This window comes from Eptesicus fuscus, chromosome 6 (genome assembly GCF_027574615.1).
Source record: "Eptesicus fuscus isolate TK198812 chromosome 6, DD_ASM_mEF_20220401, whole genome shotgun sequence".
NCBI lineage: Eukaryota > Metazoa > Chordata > Mammalia > Chiroptera > Vespertilionidae > Eptesicus > Eptesicus fuscus.
Window position 1 is genome coordinate 43,928,921 of NC_072478.1, and position 22,483 is coordinate 43,951,403.

At 44.5% G+C, this 22,483-nt stretch overlaps 1 protein-coding gene across 6 annotated transcripts in view; it reads left to right on the forward strand.

Moving 5' to 3' along the window:
* Positions 1-22,483, forward strand: part of FNIP2 (folliculin interacting protein 2) — a 136,174-nt gene that overhangs the window by 98,064 nt on the left and 15,627 nt on the right. For 5 of the 6 annotated variants that reach the window (XM_028152376.2, XM_008144451.3, XM_054717661.1 and 2 more), the window contains 4 exons: positions 1,921-2,067; positions 2,208-2,377; positions 9,809-11,138; positions 12,007-12,163. In XM_028152376.2, coding sequence (XP_028008177.2) covers positions 1,921-2,067; positions 2,208-2,377; positions 9,809-11,138; positions 12,007-12,163 — 1,804 coding nt within the window. Of the gene's footprint in view, positions 1-1,920; positions 2,068-2,207; positions 2,378-9,808; positions 11,139-12,006; positions 12,164-17,847; positions 17,963-22,483 lie in introns of all 6 variants that reach the window. The other variant, XR_008556347.1, reaches the window with a different exon arrangement.

Genomic DNA, 22,483 nt, shown 5'->3' on the forward strand with positions numbered 1-22,483 from the left:
ATTTAAGTCGCCCAGCACCAAATAATCCTTATTACTGCCTGACAGACAATCTTTGGTATTGTTTTTTAACAGGGTGAATGGATAAAACTAATATTGAATGGATAAAACGAATATTCCGGTGTCTCTTATAAGCCTGTTCCTTATTTCATGTCATCCTCACAAAAGCCCTAACAGTAGGCACTATTACCCTATTTTACAGATGTGGAAACTTGAGTTCAAGGATCTTGTCCAAAGCATAGATGGAGAGAGTATCTATGTTAGGGAGATTTACATTCTCACTGGCCAGGGTAGGCCTGGTTTATACCCAGTCCTCCCACATGTCCAGTCTAGACATGAAAGTATATGATTATATTGTGGTGCGCTTTCATTGTTAGTTTCTAATTGATGATCTTTGTACTCTGAACACTAGTTTTCTAGAGTCCTTGTCCCTAATGTCTGGGTGGAAAGGTAACCTGCTTTGGCTAGCACGAGGGATTCTGCTGAGTTGGGATTGTCACACCATTTCTTAGAGCCAACTTCTCAGTGGGGAATGACATCCCATTCCAAGGCAGTAAGGAGTTAGTGAGTTAATATTGCTCTGTAGCTGAGGGAGAAAAAAGTTTACAGTTCTTATTGTTAGAAGATTTTTTGTGATGCTCAAGGTATATGCTGGCGAACTCTATACTCCTTAGAGCAAAATTCTAGTCTTTTATAAGTCCTGGGTTATGAATAAAGTACTTAAGTCATGTTAGTCATTATCTGGTGATTGTTAAGACCTAAGCCACCTATGTCAGAAATAGGTAGTGTGAAGTTGTGCTTTTTGCTGGCAGTCTGATGATTAGTAAACCGTCTATTGTTTACGAGGATAGACCTGAAGTTGACTGTTGCTCTGCTGTGGTCGCCAGAAGCTGGCCTGTGCTTGAGAGTCTGGCTGCTAGTTTAATGAGAGTATCAATTTTTCAGAGGTGAAGAATGTGAAAGTATAGAACCAGAAAGCCTCACTTACAATGTACATAGAGAGGTCTTGTTCTTACTTCAACAGCCTATCCCTCCAGAAATGGGGACAAAATAAAGTGTTACCACTTGGAGACCTTAGGTTTAGTAAATGAATCCCAGTTCATGTGGCAGTAACTTGTCATTGCTGCCTAACTTGGCAAATGCTCTGTTTTTTTTGCCAAGGTGGAATTCTGTTGTGTCTCAATTCTTTTATGCACACAGCCTAGAAAGTCAAGTCAGAATATATCTTAGCTATTTTGATTTGGGAAGAATGGATGTGCTTTGTAGCTAGTCAACTTTGCCATTGTGCAAAAACTGCAATATGTAAATGAATATATAGATGATCTAATTAGCATATTAGCTCTTTATTATATAGGATTATTCAAAATAATATTTGTGACAGTTTTGTATATTCCAATATGTAAAAGCTGCTCAGATCAAACCCATGTCCATGGGCAGGTGACTTAATGTCTCTGACTCAGTCTCTTCATTTGTAAAACAGGGCAAAAATAGTTGCTGATTGCTGTGGGAATTCAATTAGTTATATATAAAGCACCTTCGTTACTGCTGAAAATAACTGTGTTCCTATAAAACTTTATTTACAAAAAAGGTGACAGTCAGATTTGGCCTGTGGGTCATAATTTGATGACCCTGATTTTATATTCTTCAATGAGTCCCTTGAGTCCTACATAGATTCAGATTATTGTTATCTCCTTTATTCCTTTATATAAAGACTAGAGGCCCGGTGCAAGAGGCTCTGCCCTCACAGCCCCTAACAGCCCCGGCCGGCACTCACAACACCTCGCAGACCTGGCTGGCCCTCGCAGCCCTGGCTTCGTCTGGAAGGTCATCCAGACGGTCTAATTAGCATATTAGCTCTGTATTATGTAGGATTATTCAAAATAATATTTGTGACAGTTTTGTATATTCCTTCTCTTTTCATAGAGGGACTATCTGGAACTTATATTCTGTTCCAAGGATAGCGGAACCTGTATGGCTCACCATGATGTCCAGCACTTTGGAAAAAACCCAGCTCTGCCAGCGTTTTCTCAAGGAGTTCACGCTCCTGATAGAACAGATCAACAAAAACCAGTAAGCTTTAACTCTCTGGAGCATGGTCAATGTATGTTCTGTAGATGACATGTATATTCCATGGTCAATGTATGTTCTGTAGATGACATGTCTCTTCCTGCGTTGACTCATCTGGTTGTATTTTCTTCTGTTTCTCGAAGGTTTTTTGCTGCCTTACTGACTGCAGTGTTAACCTACCACCTGGCCTGGGTACCGACTGTCATGCCTGTTGATCACCCTCCCATTAAAGCCTTCTCAGAGAAACGCACCTCTCAGTCGGTGAACACGCTGGCCAAAACACATCCGTATAATCCTCTCTGGGCACAGCTGGGTTAGTACCTGATTTGATTATTCAGAGACTATATGGGACAGAATAGGGAAAAGACTAGAATTTTTATTGATATTAATTATCCAATCCAGTGATACAGGAAATAGGAGATTGGCCCACAGATTTCTAATTGTGATGCTACCAGCTTCCTCACCATTCCCTGCTAGCAGCTTTGTTCTACTCTTTTAAAGATTTGTAGGTAATTTTGTTCTCCCAGACCACACAGCAAATCACCCTAGAGCAAGGTCTCTTAACCTCGGCATTATGGGCCTTCGGACCAGATAATTCTTTGTTAGGGGTGGAGGAGCTCTGTTGTGTATTGTAGGAGGTTTAGAGGCATCACTAGCTTTTGTTCATTAGCTGCCAGTGGAAAACCCCCCTCCCTTCCAAAGTTGTGACAATAAACAATTTCTCCAGACATTGCTGAGTGTCCCCTGGGGTATGGGGAGAAGACACCCCCTGGTCGAGAACCACTGCCCCAGAAGATGGACTGGATAGGAGAAAAATAAGACAAAAAAGAAAGTAGTACATATAGTTTTACCATCTTTTAAATTTCAGCATAAGTCAGAAACCTTATCTTTTCCTACACTGCATCCTTGCAATTAGTTGGTGGCATTATTTCCTCAAAAGGTTAGTGCTGAAGCATGGTATAAGAATCTTAATGCTCTGGCAGAGTTGGGTACAGAGTTTGGGACTTATGAGACCAATTTTGCATATTTTGGGTTCATATGGAGGAGAGCTATACTATAGAACCGCTCATTTATCAAACGTTTAGAGTGACAAAGTAAAACTTGCACACTCACTCTGTCCCAGACCCTGTGCTAGATGCCAGAGATATGGGGCTGAATAACACGCTCTGCTTAGCCTCCAGAAACTAGCTGTCTAACCGAGGAGGCAGATCTGTATTCAGATGATTTCAGGATGTCCTGAGTAGTCCTTGCTGAGGGTGTGCAGAAAGGATGCAAGAGAGAAACTGTAAAGTGTACTAGTCAAGGCTAAGAACATGAGTGCTGAGCCAGAACTGCTCAGATCAAACCCAGTGTCCATGGGCAAGTGACTTAACCTCTCTGACTCAGTCTCTTCATCTATAAAACAGGGCAAAGTAGTTGCTGATTGCTGTAGGAATTCAATTAGTTATATATAAAGCACCTTCGTTACCACTGAAAATAATATTGGAGGTCTTAGAAAACAACTTGTTATAATAACAATAATGAGAGTTGTCACTGTGAGCCAAGCACTGTTTTAAGTGCTTTTTACACATATTATTAATTAGATTCTCATTACAAATCTATTACTATTGCCCTCACTTTATAGGTAATAAAGATGTCGTGCCCTTGTGCCCTGGATCATGAGATGTGTAAGAAAGAATACCTGTCTCACCGTTAGGGAGATAATAGGTGCATGTTAAATGAATTAATAAAGAAGTTATTAATTCATAAAGAATCTAAGGATGTTAAAATGGATTTAATACAAGCAATCAGTACTGAGTTCACAAAAGTATTCGGAGTGTGCCTAACTCACTCTGGGTAATCTGATTCTTCCTGGGGAAGGCAGAGCATTATTTATTGTTCTTGTTACAGAACAATAGTCCTGAAGAAAGGTAGTATCATCAACTGGTCACTATGAAGAGAAGAGGGCTGGATGTTAAGGAAACATGATTACATACTGCCAAGTCACCCATTTAAAAACAATGCTAATTAAGTAGTATGCATCTAATTAGATAAATGTATTTATAATTAGACATGCTTCTCATTTGCAATTTAATTAATTGTGAACCATTAATTCCCTTTGTTCAACTTAACAAGGCAAAGTCCCTTCCTGTGGGCTCACAGTCCTTTCCAAGGAGATCATGTATAATTGAATCTCCCGTGCTCCCTTCCCCTTAACAGTGCAGCAGTGTCTGGCTGTTGACAGAATGGTGTGAAGAAGGGATAAGGCCTGGTGCAGAGTCTTTATAAAGTCAAGTGTAAATAATGGTTAGATTTCAGTTATTATAAAAAATCAAGAGGCTTCAATAATTTGATAGAGGAAGATGCTTATTTCCAATTCTATCTTGAATTATTTTAAAGGCATATCTGAGAGCTTAGTAGAACTGTTACTATTATTAGTGGAAGTGGAGGAATTTTTTCCACGAGCCAATATTCTTCCCAGTGTGGGTCCCATCTGGGTCGCCATCTCATACCCTCATGGAGTTTGCCATGAGGAAAAGAATTTCCTGAGGCCCCCATGGGAGGGTGGGGTGTTGTGGGAAGCTGTATTGATGATGTAAGATTAAGGGAGTTCTCCTCTAAGTTCCCATCTTCATCTGTCTCACCATGGAAGAAGTCTAATCTTTTCTTTAGCAGGGCCACAGTTAATGTCACTACCCAGAATTTCTGCTGCGTATAAAAGTCCAGTCCAGTCCAGCATCTGGCTAGCTTATTTTGTGTGCTCAGCTGCAGTCCATTGTGTGTGGGGTCCGCATGACCATGGACCATGTGACTGCTTAAGGCCACGTGGCTATGGAGAGAGAGCAGGCGAGCAAGAACAAGAGAGAGGGAACTCTTTGGGGATTTTAACTTTTCAAGATTTTGCATGCTTTTGATGGGGTCCACGTTCTAGCCAATCCATTGTTCCTCTGGCTAGACTGATAGGCAAGTACCTTTCCCATGTCACCCCAACTTCACTGTGCATGTGCCCATCTCCCCCTTTGTTGGACCCCTTCCCCCAGTGATCTGCAGGGAATGGATCGTTGGTTCCCTAGGGAGCATGAAGCAGTAGCTTCCTGGTGAAGCTGCAGAGATGACCATGCTTTTAAGGACTAGCCGTCATTTCGCTCTCTTTCTATTACTAATATTAACTAGTTAATTACAATAGTAACAGTACCACTGCTGTGCCCTCTTCTGCCTGGTTTCTGAGCATTCCCAGGGAAATGAGGAGAGAAGCTGGAAGCAACAAGCCCTTCACATTCTCCTGGGTTTGCTGCTCAGGGGTTTAACCTTCCCCACTTTTCCTCACATGGGCTCTCGGCATACAGGTTTTCCAGGTGTGGCTAACTACCCGATAGTGGGTGTGCAAGCTGCTTAGTAGGTCAAAAGAGCATTTAAAAAGTACAATAGAATAGAAAATATCAGGGTGACACATGTGTTTTGTAAAATGTTTGTTTCAAAGGGAGTGTGAGGTTGCAGTCTAAATGTATTTCTTCCTTGGGACGGGTATACTAAGTTGGAAAGCCACCGTCTTTCATCACTGATTGAAGGAGTTTCATGTGGGTCTTTTTTTTTTTTTTATCTAATGACCTCAATGATTTGTGGAAAGCCAAACAATACTTTGCAAGAGAAAATAGTTTGAGCTAAATGATACTAAAGATGCAATAAATTACAATGCTTAGCATTAGGGCAACACTATTTAAAGGGGACTTCATAGCATAATCACATTTATTATAATGTAATCAATGAATAAGGGTCCCTTTAAGATAATTAGTTTCTCTCCTTGTCTCCCTTTTAATTTTCTCAGTTTCTCCTTGTCTGCCTCTGTTTCTCCATCTCCATGTCCCCCCACCTCTTCCACCCTCTCAGTTTTCCCACCCCTTTATAATGCTGCTGAATTCTCTCAGCTTCTCACCTCATTCTCTCCCCCTCTCTTATTCTATCCCTTCTCTTTCTACTTTCTGTTTCTATCTTTTCAGTTTCCCTTGGTATCTTCTTTCCCTCTCCCTTGGTGTTTGCTTTTCCGATGTATGCTTTACGCTCTCTGCTTTCCTCACCTCTGAGCTTTTCTCCAATTCTCTACCATTTTGTTCCTCTCCACTCCCCATCTTTTTTCTCTTTCCTTTCCTCTCCTTACCCTCTGTCTGTTCTTCTCTTCCTTCCATAGGTCCCCTCTCTGTTCCTCTCCTCACTGTCTCCCCTCTCTAGTGTCTATTCTCTGAGTCCCCCTGTTTGTCTATTTCCCTATTTGTCCTTTCCCTGATCTCTCCTCTCAATCTGTCTGCACCCCTCCCTGCTTCGTTCTCTCTCTGTCTCTGCCCTCTTTCTGTTGTCTTTTTTGTGTGTGTTTCTCCCATTTTCTCTCTCTTAATTTTAAGTTTGTATTTTATATAAAATTGTGCTTAACAAAGAAGCACAGAACATAACATTTATCATCTTAACCATTGCTAAGTGTACAGTTCAGTGATGTTAAGTCTATTCCCATGGTTATGCAACTCACCTTCATTTTGAAAAATTATACTCAGGAGAACAAAGGAATCTACTCTAAAATTAGTAGCCCTCCCCTGCTGGCCATCTTGTGGTGGCCATCTTGTGTCCACATGGGGGCAGCCATCTTTGACCACATGGGGGCAGCCATCTTGTGTGTTGGAGTGATGGTCAATTTGCATATTACTCTTTTATTAGATAGGATAGAGGCCTAGTGCACGGGTGGAGCTGGCTGATTTGCCCTGAAGTGTGTCCCGGATCAGGGTTCGGAGTTACCTTGGGGCATGGGGCAGCCTGGGCGAGGGGCCTGTGGTTGTTTGCAGGTTGGCCACGCCCCCCGGTGACCCAAGCAGAGGCCCTGGTATCTGGGATTTATTTATATTCTATAATTGAAACTTTGTAGCCTTGAGCGGAGGCCAGGGCAGGCCAGAGTGGGTGGGAAGCTTGGCTTCCTCCATTGCTGGGGAAACCCAAGCCTCCTGCTTGCTCCATGGCCGCAGCCATCTTGGTTGGGTTAATTTGCATACTCACTCCTGACTGGCTGGTGGGTGTGGCTTGTGGGCGTAGTGGAGGTACGGTCAATTTGCATGTTTCTCTTTTATTAATGTAGATGTGCCCTTATTAATGCCTTCCCTCCTCTGTCTTAGATGCACTCCTCACATGGGTTCTAACTTCCTGAGTTCTTATTTATAACTGCTAGTGGCCCGGTGCACGGAATTTGTGCACATTAAAAGGAAATTAATTAGAGGAAATATTTTAATATTGCTATTTGCCCTTTCTCTATAATAGAAGTGTCAGAGGTGAAAGACAATTAGTAAAATGTATATGAAAATCTTCCTCCTGTCAGAATTTGGGGCGCGCTGCGGGACCCAGAGTCAGATCCCCACCCGCATGCATGCATGCATGCACCTCGAAATCACATGAGACCCAGAACCAGCTAGCCCCACCCCCATTGGGCAAGATCCAGACCTGGCTGGCCCCACCCACTTCAAGCTCCGATGGGTGGGGGAGCACAGCCTCAGGTCCCCAGGCCTGGCACCGGGTGGGGGGCACAGCCTCAGGTCCCCCGTCAAGCCCCGCTGGGTGGGAGGGCGCAGCATCAGGATCACCGGTGCACACCGGGTGGAGGGCGCAGCCTGAGGTTCCCCAGTTCGGGATGGGAGGCGTGGTCTGAGGTCCCCAGGCCCAGCACCGGGGTGAGGGGTGTGCCTTGAGGTCCCCCATCAAGTCCCGCCAGGCAGGGGTATGGCCCGAGATCCCCCAGCCTGGCCTTGGAGCGGGGGGCACAGCCTGAGTTCCCCCAGCCTGGCACCGGGTCAGGGGTTCCCCCGGGCCGGGGCAGGGGACACGCCTTGAGGTCACTCATCAAGCCTTGCTGGGCGGGTGGGGGGCACAGCCTCAGGTCCTCCACCCCAGTCCAGCACCACGCAGCCTTGTTATGGCTCGTTATGGGAATCCCTCCTCCGCTGTGAGCGCAGCCATCTTGTGTTATGGGAACCCAGCCTCCGCTGTGGGCGCAGCTATCTTGTGTTATGGGAACCCAGCCTCTGCTGTGTGCAGTGCCATCTTATGACAGCGTTACAGTGTGAGGGTCAGGTTGCATATTGCCTCTATATTATATAGCACTAGTGACCTATCGCGCGAAATCATGTGAGACCCGGGACCCCTCCCCCCGCCTCCTTCCCCGCTGCACCATGGGACTGCCCCGAGTCCTGGAGTCCCGCCCCATGTGGCTGGCATGCTATGGGACGGCCCCAAGTCCCGGAGTGTTGCCCCGATGCCCCGCCTCCGGACCATACGGAGTGGCCGCCGGGCCCCGGGGGGCACGCACACAGGGCCACAGAAACCCTGGTAGAAGCCACGCGAAGCAGCCACCAGGACCCTCGTGCCCCCCCCAAGGCCACAGGAACCCCGGTGGCTCCCTGCCCCTGCTGCCCCGCCCCCGCTGTGCACGCCACCATCTTGTGATGGTGTTACGGTGTGAGGGGCAATTTGCATATCACTTCTTTATTATATAGGATTATCTTGGCTCTCCTTTATTTAGAATATTTTTAAGTTTTGATATATTAGAAAATTTTGATTATTCCCATAATGGTTTCTAATTCAGGATTGGTTCTGTGGAGGTATAAATCCATGTCAAACACTTGGCACTATGTCTGCACAGTGTGTAAATGTTGGCTTTTTGTTGTAATTTTCATCATTATTATCAAAATATCAATTATGTAACTTATCAAATGCAATAATTTTAATAGGCACTTGACCAATACTTTTATTTTTTTAATCCTCATCCAAGGATATGTTTTTATTGATTTTAGAGAGAGAGGAAGGAAGAGAGAGAGAGAGAGAGAAACATTGATTGGTTGCCTCCCATAGACGCTCTGACTGGGATTATAACTGCAATCTAGGTATGTGCCCTGTCTGGGAATCAAACCTGCAACCTTTTGGTGTATGGGATGAAGCTCTAATCAACTGAGCCACCTAGCCAGGGCTTAACCAATATTTTTTATGAAAAGTTTATATTGCTGGGCTTATTGACACATTTGCCCTTCTTCTACCTTTAAGCCAAATGTTTGTGGTTCATTAGCCAGTTTTTAATCAACTTGTTAGGTTATAACTTATGGGACATATTTTTTCCAGCAGAATTTTCATGTGAAGTAATAGAAATATTCAGCTTCATTCATATTCAAAATCATATTATTCGTGACTAAGTGATTTTCTTCTTGTTAATCAAATTGATTCTACTTGGTGCATGTGTGTATATTGAGAGAAGTCTGAACAGGCCATTCATTAAGTATTTTGAATTGATTCACTGCACTTCAGAGATCCTTGAGTTTGGATTTCATTCCAGGCCTATTGTCCCAGGGTTCTTCTTAAAAAGTCTCATCATTCTAGTTTCCAAGATACGGTATTTGATTTGGTCACATATTAGGGCTCTTACTTTATCCTTCCTTAGGAGGTGGAGTTGGCCAGCCAGTGAGCTGGGTAGGCAGACCTATAAAGGCTGTATATACCAGTGCTGACCCTTTGCAACAAGAGCAGCGTGCTGCAGCCATGCCCCTCCTTTTCAGACCAACTCTCCACTATAGACGCAAAACTAAAGCACAGCAATTACCAGGCATTACTTATTTTCCTCAGTCAGTTGTGTGAAGAAGCAATTCTTATTTGGGACTCTAAGTCATGTTTTCCTCTTGTAAAAGCCGACATGTCCAGGGCACGCTCACCCCTGATTACTTGTATTTGTGTCCACTTTGCTCTGCAGGTGATCTCTACGGAGCCATCGGCTCTCCAGTGAGGCTGACGCGCACCGTGGTGGTGGGGAAGCAGAAGGATTTGGTCCAGCGCATACTTTACGTCCTGACCTACTTTCTCCGCTGCTCTGAGCTGCAAGAGAACCATCTGACCTGGAATGGGAATCACGGAGAAGGGGACCAGGTGTTAAATGGGAGCAACATCACAACAGCCTTGGAGAGGGGAGAGGTGGAGGAGTCTGAGTACGTGGTGGTCACGGTGAGAAGTGAGCCTGCTCTCCTGCCCCCCATCCTGCCAGCAACACTGACTGCTGAGGGAAGGAGCCCTGGACCTGAGGGCCTCTCTGGGACCCCCGAGGACAAGGACATCAGAGGCCTTTGTCCCCAACCTGACACAGAAGGAAACAAGAGTTCTGTGACCTGTGGCCTGGGCTACCAGGACCCAGCCCTGGGCAGTTCTTGGAAACCGCAGGACACATTTTGTGGGGAGGAAGAAAGTGAAAAAGAGGCCCCAGGAGATGGCTGTTCCAGGTTCTCCAGCTGGGAAGGTTTGGGGGCAGGATTGAAGGCCAGTGAGGAGTTGAAAGGGGAGATGCCTAAGAAACTACCACATCGGTCAGTGGCCTGGCCTTGCCCGGACAGACCTTCCCGGGAGAAGCGTCCCTTAGAAAAGGTCACTTTCCAGATTGGGAGCTCCGTATCTCCAGAGTCTGACTTTGAAAGCCGCACTCAAAAAATGGAGGAGCGGCTCAAGGCCTGCAGGCAACATCCAGAGTTAGCAGGTTGTCCCTTGGTGGAGCCCAGGGTGGCCGCTGACGTGGCTCAGGGCCAGCAGGTTTCTCGGTGCTCCTTCCTGCCTGGCTTCCGGCAGAGTGTCTGCTGTCCTCAGAATCAGCCATCTGAGGGGGATGAAGGTGACTTTGACAGGACTTACGCTGCGGACAGAGGCTTCAGCACTGAGGCTGCAGCAGATGCTGCCGGGCAGCTCGACCCCTCTGCCGACTCGTCTGCCCCTGATGCCAGTGCGGCAGGGACTGGGCAGAGGACGCTGGAGAACACGAGAGGGTTGTATTCGAAGGCTGGGGAGGGACTTTTGATAGAGCCTGTGTCTGGCAAGTGTGTACAGCAGGACTCAGGCATCTCCGTCGCTACCGATGTCCCCTGTGGGGATGCCGACGGGACGGCCGACCTCAGGACTGAAGGAGACATTCCCAGAAACGAAAGCTCGGATAGCGCTCTTGGAGACAGTGATGACGAAGCGTGTGCTTCAGCCACACTGAATCTAGGTCACAGCAGCGACCAGGCTGAAGGGTCCTTGGAAGTGGAGCTGCCTCTGCCCAGGTAACGCTGGGCGGCTGGGACGCAAGGGAACTGGGTCCAAACACAGCCATGACCACGTTGGCTACTGTTGGCTGTCACACATAACAGTTGTTTTTCCCGAAGTGTTAGAAGTTTTATCAAACTGATGCAGTTTCCGGCCTGCCCTTTCTCCTGGGATGCCCACTGGCTGAGTGCATCGAGCTCTCTGAGCGAGGAGGCGGGTGGTACCTTTGCAAGGATTGGGGCATGTTGGGGAGCCAGGGGATGTGATGGAGGGGGTGGTGGGGCAGGGAGTGTACTGTCCCATCATCTGGATGGGGCTGCATGGCAGGCAGCGGACGCCTGCCTTCGGAGGAGGCGGATTGCACTCACTGGGCAGCTTCTCTCCTGCGGGTCAGAGCAGCGTGAAGCAGCTGGGAAACAACACCTCTTCCTAACACTCCAACAGGCCGATGGTTTGGTCTGTGATGACTGAAAGCAGTAATTAGACTTCTGTTCTGCTGCCCTGTTGTGGGCACCACCTTGTGCAGATGTGTCGAGTTTCTAAAGCCAGACAGCTGGCAGGCTTCCCTGTAGACTTTCTCTTTCTTCACTCACTTGACACAGACTGCCTGGTGGATGTGCCTTGTGAGATACAGGAACAAACTCATAACCAGCCATCAATATACTGTTTTCTTCCATTAGAAATACACTACCATTAGAACAAACAAACAAAAACTCCTCACTTTTCCAACCCTTCTCTTTTCTGGCACCAGGGCTCTGCTTACTGGAGGACTGGCGAACTGGCCCACCCTGTACCTGGCCGGTGTGGCTTGGGTTTTTGTTTCAGTTGTATCACGGAAGGGAGCCCATCTTTAATGTGTATTCTAACAGACCTATATTGTTTTAGGTCTCAGAGCATCAGCAACCCGAATGTAAGGAACTTTGGCCGCTCCCTTCTGGCGGGTTACTGCCCCACGTACATGCCTGATCTGGTGCTCCACGGGACCAGCAGCGACGAGAGGCTGAGGCAGTGCCTGATGGCTGACCTGGTCCACGCGGTCCATGTAAGTGCTTGCCGCTTGGAGCCCTGATTGCCGACGGTGTGTCCACCAGGGTCCTGCCCAGCCACAGGTGTTTAGACTGTTTCATACTGAAGAGTGTGTAGTGAAGGGTTGTTTATAGAGATGCGGGCAGGGTTGGGGAAACACCAGGGATTAGCAGCAGCTGGGCTGGGAGCGACTAGGCCTGGAGGAGTCAGGGAGTGCACAGTGAGAGCAGAGCTGGCACTGGAGGGGGGGACTCGCTGGCCGCAGAGGCACTGAGGAGGGTAGGGGCTAATGCCTGACTTTACTCCTCTCCAGCTTCTGAGCTCTTCTCCTGCTTCCAGTGGCTGGGCCCAGCCGATGCAGACATAGGCCTGTGGTCCACAGAGGTCTACCTCCTGGGGCCCACACAGGACAGAGAAGGGCAAAGAGTACATCTGGGGGCGCGTGCGGGCTGTAGGCCAGGCTAACAGAATAAATAACACAGATGGTGACAATTCTATGCCATCACGGGGAGGACGAAAGAGTGTCACATATGGTTTGCTTTTTACCCGACCCATACAAGTTCATCAAAGTAATTTATTTTAACTGATTTGTCATTGAGTTTACTCTGATGGCCGCATGAGATGACTGTGTAAAGATGAACACGTCACCCTGGAAAATTGCCCTGTGGCTTCCGCGAAGTGCTTCTCTGCTATATGCAGCGTGACAGGGCCTGAGCAGTGAAGGCAGCTGTGTCAGTCTGATGGGCCTGTTTTTCATTGAGCTGCTATTGGGCAGATGTGCGAAAATAGATGTTTAGCATTGGAAACATACTGTATCTTGTGCAATAGGGACAGTCCTCATTACATTAAGGAAAGTAGAATTTGGCTTGTTGTCTACCTCCTCGCCTAACAAGTATTTCCTGGGAGGTGAAACAGAGGCACTGCATGTTATCTTTGGCCTTGAGCACTTCCTCTGTGAAGACTAAACGTGCATCAGGCTCAGGCTCGGCCGGCTGAAGATTTGTATGAAATGGGAAGAAAAGCTCACTAGTGAAGCAGATGTCCTCCTAACCCCCTAGATGGGATGGGAGGAGACGAGGAGACGCGACCTGAAGCTGGAGGCCAGCCCAGGGATGCATTAGACCCCAATATTCCTACCCTGCCCTGCTTTGTGGTCAGACACCACCCCTCTCCAGGGTGTTCCTGGAACAAAGCTGTGTAAGGAATCTCAAGTTTTGCTTCCATACTTGCAATGAACACTGTATACTTGTGCATCCTTTCACAGGTGCAAACATCAGGGACCACAGGATAAGAACAGCGCTCTCATTATATGATGCTGTCTTTCTGGGTTGTCCTAAACCTGTGGTTGGCAAACTGCGGCTCGCAAGCCACACACTCTTTGGCCCCTTGAGTGTGGCTCTTCCACAAAATACTACGGCCTGAGCGAGTCTATTTTGAAGAAGTGGCGTTAGAAGAAGTTTAAGTTTAAAAAATTTGGCTCTCAAAAGAAATTTCAATTGTTGCACTGTTGATATTTGGCTCTGTTGACTAATGAGTTTGCCGACCACTGGCCTAAACCATGTATTCTCAGCGACTTCAGTCTCGCATCCATCTGCAGCTGTCTGTGGTGTTAAGGGGGGATCACCTCCTTTCCTTTTCTGTCAGCACCTTATGTTTATATCCATATATGCAAAACCTGTGGGGTTTTTCTTTCTGCTCTGCTGGCCGTTTCATTTGTGAGAACGTTGGTGTTGCTCGGTGGACCTTTCTTCCATGAAGCCACAGGTTCTAGTTCTGACAGAAGTGCCAAGAGATCGAGTGTGAACTAATGGGATTTTCTTCAGTGCCATTAATCTTGCTAGCTGGGAGTTGGTGCCCAGATGTCCCTGACTCACTCACCAACCACTGTGGAAATATAACCTATTGATTGATAACTCTCCTTGAAATTACCTGCAAAACCATTCATGACATTTTTAGTATTTTTTATAGGCTGACAAGTTCTGGTTTTTGTGTATTAGGTTTTCATGGTGACCATCTAGCTCTATAATTCATATATTTGAAAAAATAAAACAATGCTTCCTCTATTTGTACTCTTAAAGATTTTTCAGATATCATTTCCCCTTCCTTTCAGAAGCAGTACTTTCACACTAGCTTTTCTCATTTCTTTAGACTACGCAATCACCCTGAGATACCGAAAGTTATTAAGCATAATAACCTATATTATGTCAAATTGTGGGTACATCCAAAGTGCAGCCAAGCATGAGTGTTAATGGGCAATTTCGAAAGGTTCATGAAAACATCTTCAAAAGTTTAATGCATTTAGAATGTATCCAATTAGCATTAGTGGATTTCTAATTTCACTTGGCTCACTCATCATCATGAATTTTACTTTCGAAGTAGTGTTCCATTTAAACTGCCTCTCTGACTGGGACTCTGGTCTGTGGCAGTGTTTAAATTAAAAAAAAAAAAAAAAAAAAAGCCTTACTATCAAATGCCATTTACAAATATTTGTTGAAAAGTAAATTAAGAGGATTTTTAAAAACATATTGAATTTACTGCTTCATAAAGCCTAGTAATTATTTAAATTATTGAGTAGATTGCCAGAGAAGGAAGCAAAGATTCAAGAACAAGTACATGACCAGAGTTAGAACAGAAATAATCACTTTTTGGGGAAGAGAAGATTAGGATAAATTGCTTTATCACAACTTGCTTTCAAAATCTATTTTTGGGTGTTATTCATTTTCAGTGTTCATGTGATTTTTCATTGGGCACTGCTAGTCATATTGTTTTTAGAGGATTTTTATTAACTGTTTAAAAGCCATTGATTTAATTCATTGATATATTTTCTAGATGTAGGCATGATTGAATTATAAAATCTATCTTATGTGAATATGCATTTTTATAACCAGGATGGATTAATTTGTGGAGTTTCTTCCCTCATTGAAGAATTGCATTCTTGGGGTTCCAGTACTAAGCATTTCTCTTTGTACTTTTCCTTACTGTAGTCTCTTATGAAAAAAAAAGGCATATTAACTTTATTTTATGCATTTCCATTTTTATTACTGGCTTTCACATGTTAAAATGTGGTCTTTAAATATTTAAACACATGTTCTTGTTTAATCCATATACTACCTTTTTTCTGTCATTTGAACTGTTTCTCTGCCTCCTAATATATAGATTGTACAGCTGCCTTAAATTAGGCTAACGTAATATTTAGTTTCCTTTTTCCTCGCTACATCTAAATGTGCATTCTTCCCTCTTGTTTTCCTTCTGACTTTACTAGTAGATGGTAAAGTGAAGAGAGGAGAGAGGGAGAGAGTCAGCTGTACTCTGTACCTGTACCTCAAGTAGCTTTTCCTCTCTTGCTTTTCTCTCCTGTATGTTGTCGGCTTGTGACTAGTGCAGACGGGGCAGTGTCGGGGATTAAGTTATGGGGCAGTGGAGGGTGTGGAGGAGCACGGACTTACCACTGATGGCTTAGGTTCCAGGCTCGGCATTACCACTCATGCGCTGGGAGTAGGGTGAGTCAGTTGGCATGCTAAGCATCGGAAAAATGTACTTAGAGGAACAGATGAAATATAACCCAGTGGTTCGGAGTTGGGCTTCAGAAGACAGACAAACCTGAGTTTGAATCATGGCTCAGCTCTCCTTGGCTTTGTGGCCTTGAGCAAGGTGCTTTGATTTTCTAAGCATCAGTTTTATCTTCCATAAAGTGAACAGTATTTATAGGTCTGTTTTGAAGGCTATAAGAGAATGCACATCACGTGTTCAGCACAGTGCCTGGCACACTACTAAGTGCCCAGTGAATGTTAGCTATTAAGATGATATATGTGAAAGTGTCTTCTAAGTGAGTTTCCCAGGAAACCCCTGTTGGAGAAGATGGACAGAACCCAAGCACATGCTCATTCAGTGCTAAAAGTGTCCGTGTTCCCTTTGCCTGTGACACGACAAGGAACATGCCAGGTGGCTCGCTGCAGAGTAGGATTGTCTAGATCAAAATTAGCATCACATTTTAATGCTTTAAAAAAACAACACTATGTTCCAGGCTTCAGGCATTTTATAGAATACACTGTAAAGCAAAGTAACAGTTGGCTATAGCAGCCTCTTTCATTTGATTTTAAGAGTAGCAACAGATTGACTCCAGAAATATCATGCGGAAATCAGTAGCACAGATAAGCAGCTTTGCTGTAAGCTTGGCTGTGATATATGCTCATGAATACCTAATTAAGCCACGCAGTGGAATCAGCCAGGAAGACTACAAAAGAACAGCAAGTCACATCAAGTGATAAGTCATTACTTAAGTAAGACAGAGAACACTAAGTGTCCCAGGTCAACAATAGCCCTAAAATCAATAGCAGTGCAAAGGAAACATCTATGTAGGACACACCTGCTATTTTAGAACATCTCTTGTTGCTCTCGTTTCCCTGTGTTGGATAGTGAGCTTGGTAATGCCTTGGGCCTTTAGCACTGTCTTACTGTTTAGTGAAATCTGTGTGTGTGTATGCACATATTTATACACGTACTCACGGACACACATGGTCACACGTGTGTAAGCATGCACACTGGGTTATGATGTTAAAATCTATGTCTTATTGTGGATTGTGATTTAAAAAGTATTTGAAAAAAATATTGATCTCTGAGTATGGCCAACTCCCATCTGACGTGTTCATGATTCTCTCATTGTGACTGCTGTCTTATCTAAGTTCCCCTTAACCTTCCCAACTAGTAGTCCCAGTGCCATGTTCCCGCTTCCAATCACACTGCATGGTGCCATGGTGCCACAAGAGGGCTCTTTCTAATGATCACTTACTCTTCTGCTCTAACAGTTTCCCCCTTTTTTAGAGAGTAAAATGTAAACTCCTTGGCTGGAATGGTCCCTTTATGTCCTTCAAATGCACACACACACACACACACACACACACACACACACACACACCTTCACTACACACCTCCATCTTCTCGTTTGCTCCGGTCATACTGTTTGCCATCCTATAGTGGCCCATCCACCTTCCACCTGTGCACCTTTGCTTAAGGCCCTGTTGAACAAATTTCTGTTCATTTTTGGAGAACCAGTTCACGCGTTGCCTCTTCTTTGAAACCATCCTAGGCACCCCCAGGTAGAACTCAACTACTCTCCCCTCTAGGCTCCTTAGCTCATTGCTCTGTGCCTTTGTTCTCTATCCCACTGTGGTTGCAGGCACCTGGAAACTGGGAGCAGGGGCTGGCGGGGGAGGCAATAGGAGACTTACTTTCTTTCCTACCTCAGCACCTCACCTGGTGCCTGGCACGTGGAAAGTGATGTGACTATTTCCCATAGAACGTGTGTTTATTGCTACGGATAAAGTTAAGCCAATTAGTGTCTCTTTCTTCTGAAATAATGAGAAATAGTAGTTAGTCTTTCTTTAAAAAATAAAGGAACAGAATGTGTTTAGACATGATGCCTGTGGCTTTTTGTGTTCATTTTCTTTACCTAAAAGATAGTGAAACGCTTATAATGGGTCTCTTGGGCTTCATTTCTCTTGCATTTTATAAATATTAGACCATGGCTAATTTTGATGTTTTCCCAAATTTTTGCACTGTGTACAAAATATTTGGACATCAATGCTGTTCTCTTCAAAAAAGCTACCAACCTTCTCACGTTTTATTTTGGAGTCATGCACATCCTCCCGTAATTTTATCCTGATGACCTTTTTTCACTTGGAGCACCTTTCCTCTCCTCAGCACGTGACCGCCTGACAGGTCAGCCGTCCCCAGAGTTGCACACTGCATCTGCAAAGCCACAGGCTGACCTCGGGGCTCAGTCCAGTGAGCCTGGTGACCACAGGCACAGATACAGGTCAGATGTTTCCTTTGTGCACCCCCCTCGCCCTCCCCCCCTCATCGCCTCACTGGATTCTTCCCTCTGCCCCCGGGTCCTGGCATCATGATGTCTTTGGCGTCCCAGAGTCCTCATGTTGATACACCTACCAGGATCCCTCAGTGATAATGTCCCATCATCCAGAATGGTTCTCTTCTCCTCCACTTTATTACAACTCTTAAGCCTTTTTAATGGCTGACATTGAGCCTGCTTCTAAGAGAAACTTGTTATAAACAAATGTTTACAGAATTATGGTAAGATGAATAAATATCTTCAGTATTTTCATATGTTAACAGTCTGTTTGATAAATAGAAATCTCTGATGGTGGTGTTTCAGGTGGCCTGGCCAACTTGCTTGGCCAGGAGCGGGGCAGGGAGGCTGGAGATGGCTTTGGGGGACGAGGAGGTTTATTTTTATATTAGAAAATACTGCGTCCTTTTATGTACCGTGGGCTATGTTTACAGCCACAGTCAGGATACGAGGTGTGAGGATTCCAGAAACACGTCAGGATACAGATGGTATGTCTCCCCTCTAAAACTATAAAAATAATAGATAAAATACTACCACCCCCACCCAGCCCCTTGTTATAAAGCGTATGCATGAGAAAAAAAAAGGGGGGGGGGGATCTTTTTGTGCCAGAAACACATAGAAACCAAAGCCAGGACAGTAAGTTTGGGCTGATGCAACAATTGCCTTCTGGCATTTCATACTGGATACAGGTCCTAGGAATCAGGTCTGGAGTTTATAAGATCCACTCAGGATAGGAGATCTCATCTCACACTTGGAATTGAGCCCTTTACCTAAAAACCTGGAGCTTCAAAGAGGGGACTAGAAAACTCCAACCATAAACAGTGAAGCAGCAAAGGCACAAGTTGGAAAGTGGGTGGGGAAAAAATAAAGTCACCCATGGCAAATCAAACTCCAGGCCTGTGCAATGAGTGGGTTTGGGGTCCAGATTTGTTCTACCCAAGTGACTTGGAAATCCCCACCTGAGAAATAAACATCAAACCTCTGGGACTGGCAGAAGGAAGCACACTCACACTTACCAGCCACAGGCTTATAAGACACGTGGCTTCTTTTCCACTTCTCCACCTTATTGCAACTCTTAAGCCTTTAGTGACTGACACTGAACCTGTTTCCAAGAGATACACATAGCACATAAAACAAAACGAACTCCCAACAAAATCAACTCGTGTTCAGAAATTACAAACCATGTCTGAGGACACCAGGATAAAGGAGAGTGAGCCAATACAACCAGGAGAATTTACATGCCTCAAACAATCTGAAATAACGTTTAAGTAATTACGTTTTAATTGGTTACAGATTGAAAGAAGGAATTGGAACAGCTTTCATTTTAATTTTTTAAAATCTTTATTTACATATGTTCCCCTTTCTCCCCCATGGACCTCTTCTAGCCTGCCTCTGCACTGGAACAGTTTTTTAAAAGGTCATATGATGTAGTAAACTATCATAGATTTGTAAAAGAACTAAAAAGAGCTTCTAAAATTGAAAAATGTGGTAATGGAAACTAAAACTCAAATGTTAGAGAGCAGAGTAGATTAAATACAGCTAAAGAGAATTAGAATTTGTGAAATGGAGGCCACATATCAAATCAACTCTTTAATTGTAGCTCTGAGACAAAAAAAAAAACAAAAACAAAAAAAAACAAAACATGAAAAAATATGGAAAAGCAAGTAGGAGACATAGAGGCTAGAATGAGGCATTAAACTCACCATACATTACTTCATATAGAATGATTAAGAAATTGACACTCAGATGATGGCCAAGAATCTTGTTTTATTATCCAGAATATTCCAGAGAAAAAGAAAAGGAATCGGGAGGTACATCCAACACTCTGAGACCTAAGTCACCTGCTGGCTTTGTGTTTGCAAGAGGCTGTCCAGTGGCTTGGCCCTAGCAGTTAAATGTGCGCTATTGTGACTAGTGGGCAGATTTCAGAGCTGGTTATGTGTAAGGAAGTCTGTCTGTACTCCTGTTGTCCGTAAGACACGTGAGCTGGACATCTCTGAGGATTAACAAAGGGTCAGTTTAGAGAATGTTATTGGGCAATGCCAGCAGTGTAAAGATGGGGAAGTTTCTTAGCAAAGTCATGGTAGAGACAGCTGTGTTTTCCCATGTTGACGTTGAGAACGTCATTCACTCTTCTTTCAATCTTCTGAGGGATTTACATCATAACAAGGTTTTAGGATTTCAAAGTCGGGCCTTGGCAGGCTCATCCAGCTAAAAGTTGGAAACACTTGAATGAGTTCCTAGATTCTATTTCTGACACACCAAGATACTTCGTAAGCACATATGTGTTTTGTCCTCAGTGTTCCTATCTGTGGAGCAGGACTGTGTTCCTGGCCATCCCACAGGGAAAAGACATGATGAAGTAATAAGTAGTTATAGGGAGCATGTTTGTGGGAATGGTGTTTTCTGATCCTTAAGTTAAAAATAGGTAATTATGTGAAATGTTAGTAATTTAAATGTGGTACATGGAAAATAAATATATTAATAATTGTGCGATGACTTAATAGAACTGGATTGAATCCAAAAGTAAAGAAATCTGAGTTGAGAATTGTCCAATGGAGCCAGCATATATTAGATATTTAGCACATGCCTAGTAATTTGTTAGGCTTATTTCAAAGGCTAAAGAACAAAAATAAAATGGGATTTTTCTCCTTGGGTTAATTATGAAATCACTGAGTAGACAAACAGATGTGAGATCAAGAACAAGTTAAGACAGTGGGATTAAACACCAAAATGTAGATGTTTCAGAAGTTAAAGGAAGAGCAGAGGATGTGGGGGTGGAGGATGGGTGGAGATTTCCAATCCTTCCAAACTGGGTCCTGGAAGGATTGGAAATTTCAGAGGTAGCAGGGAAGACATTCTGGGCACAGCCTGAGGTGAGAGGCAGGGGTCCTCCCTGCCCAGAGAAGATGTTTTCTTCTGGAGCCCTGAGAGGTAAATATTTAAAGGTGAAGGAGGGCCCAGACTGGAGAGCTTTAAGTGTGCATAAAGAGACGCTTGAACTTAAGAGTTTGGGTGATATGTACTGGAGTAAGTTTTTGAGTTGGTGAGGGAAATGACAATGTGGTATTTTAAGAAGTTTGAGGGTTTAGTGGACACAATATAGAGAGTGAGTGGTATAAGAAAGCTCATCAAACATACCTAATAAGCGTTAGGCACGTAGCTACATGTTTCATACATATGTATCTCATAGAAAGCTTCTGTGAATTAAACTTCACAGAAACTGTGAATCGGGTACTATCACATTATACAGATGTAGAAACGGAGGCCCAGATTGAGTTGCTCAAGTCCCACAGCTAGTGACAGCATGCAAGCCCAGTCCCATCTGACTTCAGAGCCTTTGCTGTTATCTTACTGCCTTTTGTTGAAATGTCAGAGCCACAGCTCTTCTGATTACCCAGGCCCTGTAGACTTTGCACGTTCCTGGAAGTTTGAGGCAGGCAGAAGTCATGCGCACAGCAGCCAGAGCAGCGTGTTCTGTACCCTCAGAGATCTGATCCAGAACCTGGGCGTTGGAGTGTCCTAGGCACCCACACTCCCAGGACACAGACCCACCAATCCTTAGTGCCTGTGAATTAGCCAGACTTGTTTTGTTGATTCCACAAGATATAATAAACAAAAAGTATTTGAGAAACCTTTTAAGATCTGTAACAGAGCATTTCATTTGTTCATTTATCTTGAGAAATTTTAACAGGAAAGTATTTTGGACAAATTAGCTATTGACAAAGTAGAGCTAAATAAATGATTGTTTCTCACTCTCATCAAGGAGAGCAAGACAGAAATAATAATGGCATATTGTTGCTACTTCGTTCCTCTGGTGGAGACTGGCCATCCACCCTAACTACCACCTGCAGCTCTTTTATTTTTAATATATTTTTATTGATTTCAGAGAGGAAGGGAGAGAGAGAAACATCAAGGATGAGAGAGAATCCCACACTGGGGATCGAGCCCGCAACCCTGGCATGTGCCCTGACTGGGAATTGAACCATGACCTCCTGGTTCATACATCATTGCTCAACCACTGAGCAATGCTGCCGGACTACCTGCAGCTCTTTATTGATCTCCAGTGTTCATTCGTCCTCCAGTCTCTGTCAGACGTTTCTGAGTTGCCTGATTACGTTTCTGGGGGAGGCATGGAAAATACTGGCAGTGGTTTGTCTGGAAGAGGTGGCAAGAAGGCATTAGGGGCTGTTGAGGGTTGGTAGCTCTGGGGTGCTACCTGGGGTAGTGGGCTGTGGATACTCGGAAGGGCGGAGATAAGGCGGAACTTTTGGAAGTCTCAGATTGTGGAGGAAGTAGAAACATACTCTAGACTCATTCTGATAAGAGAATTTAACAAACTCTGGGCAAGAAATGAAGTTTAAAATTGATTCTCTTCAAGCTTGAGAGGAAAAAAGGAAAATTAATATATGTATCTATAAGGTTGGTAAAGTTTTCAACCAAACAAGCATTTTAAGTGGAAATGACTGT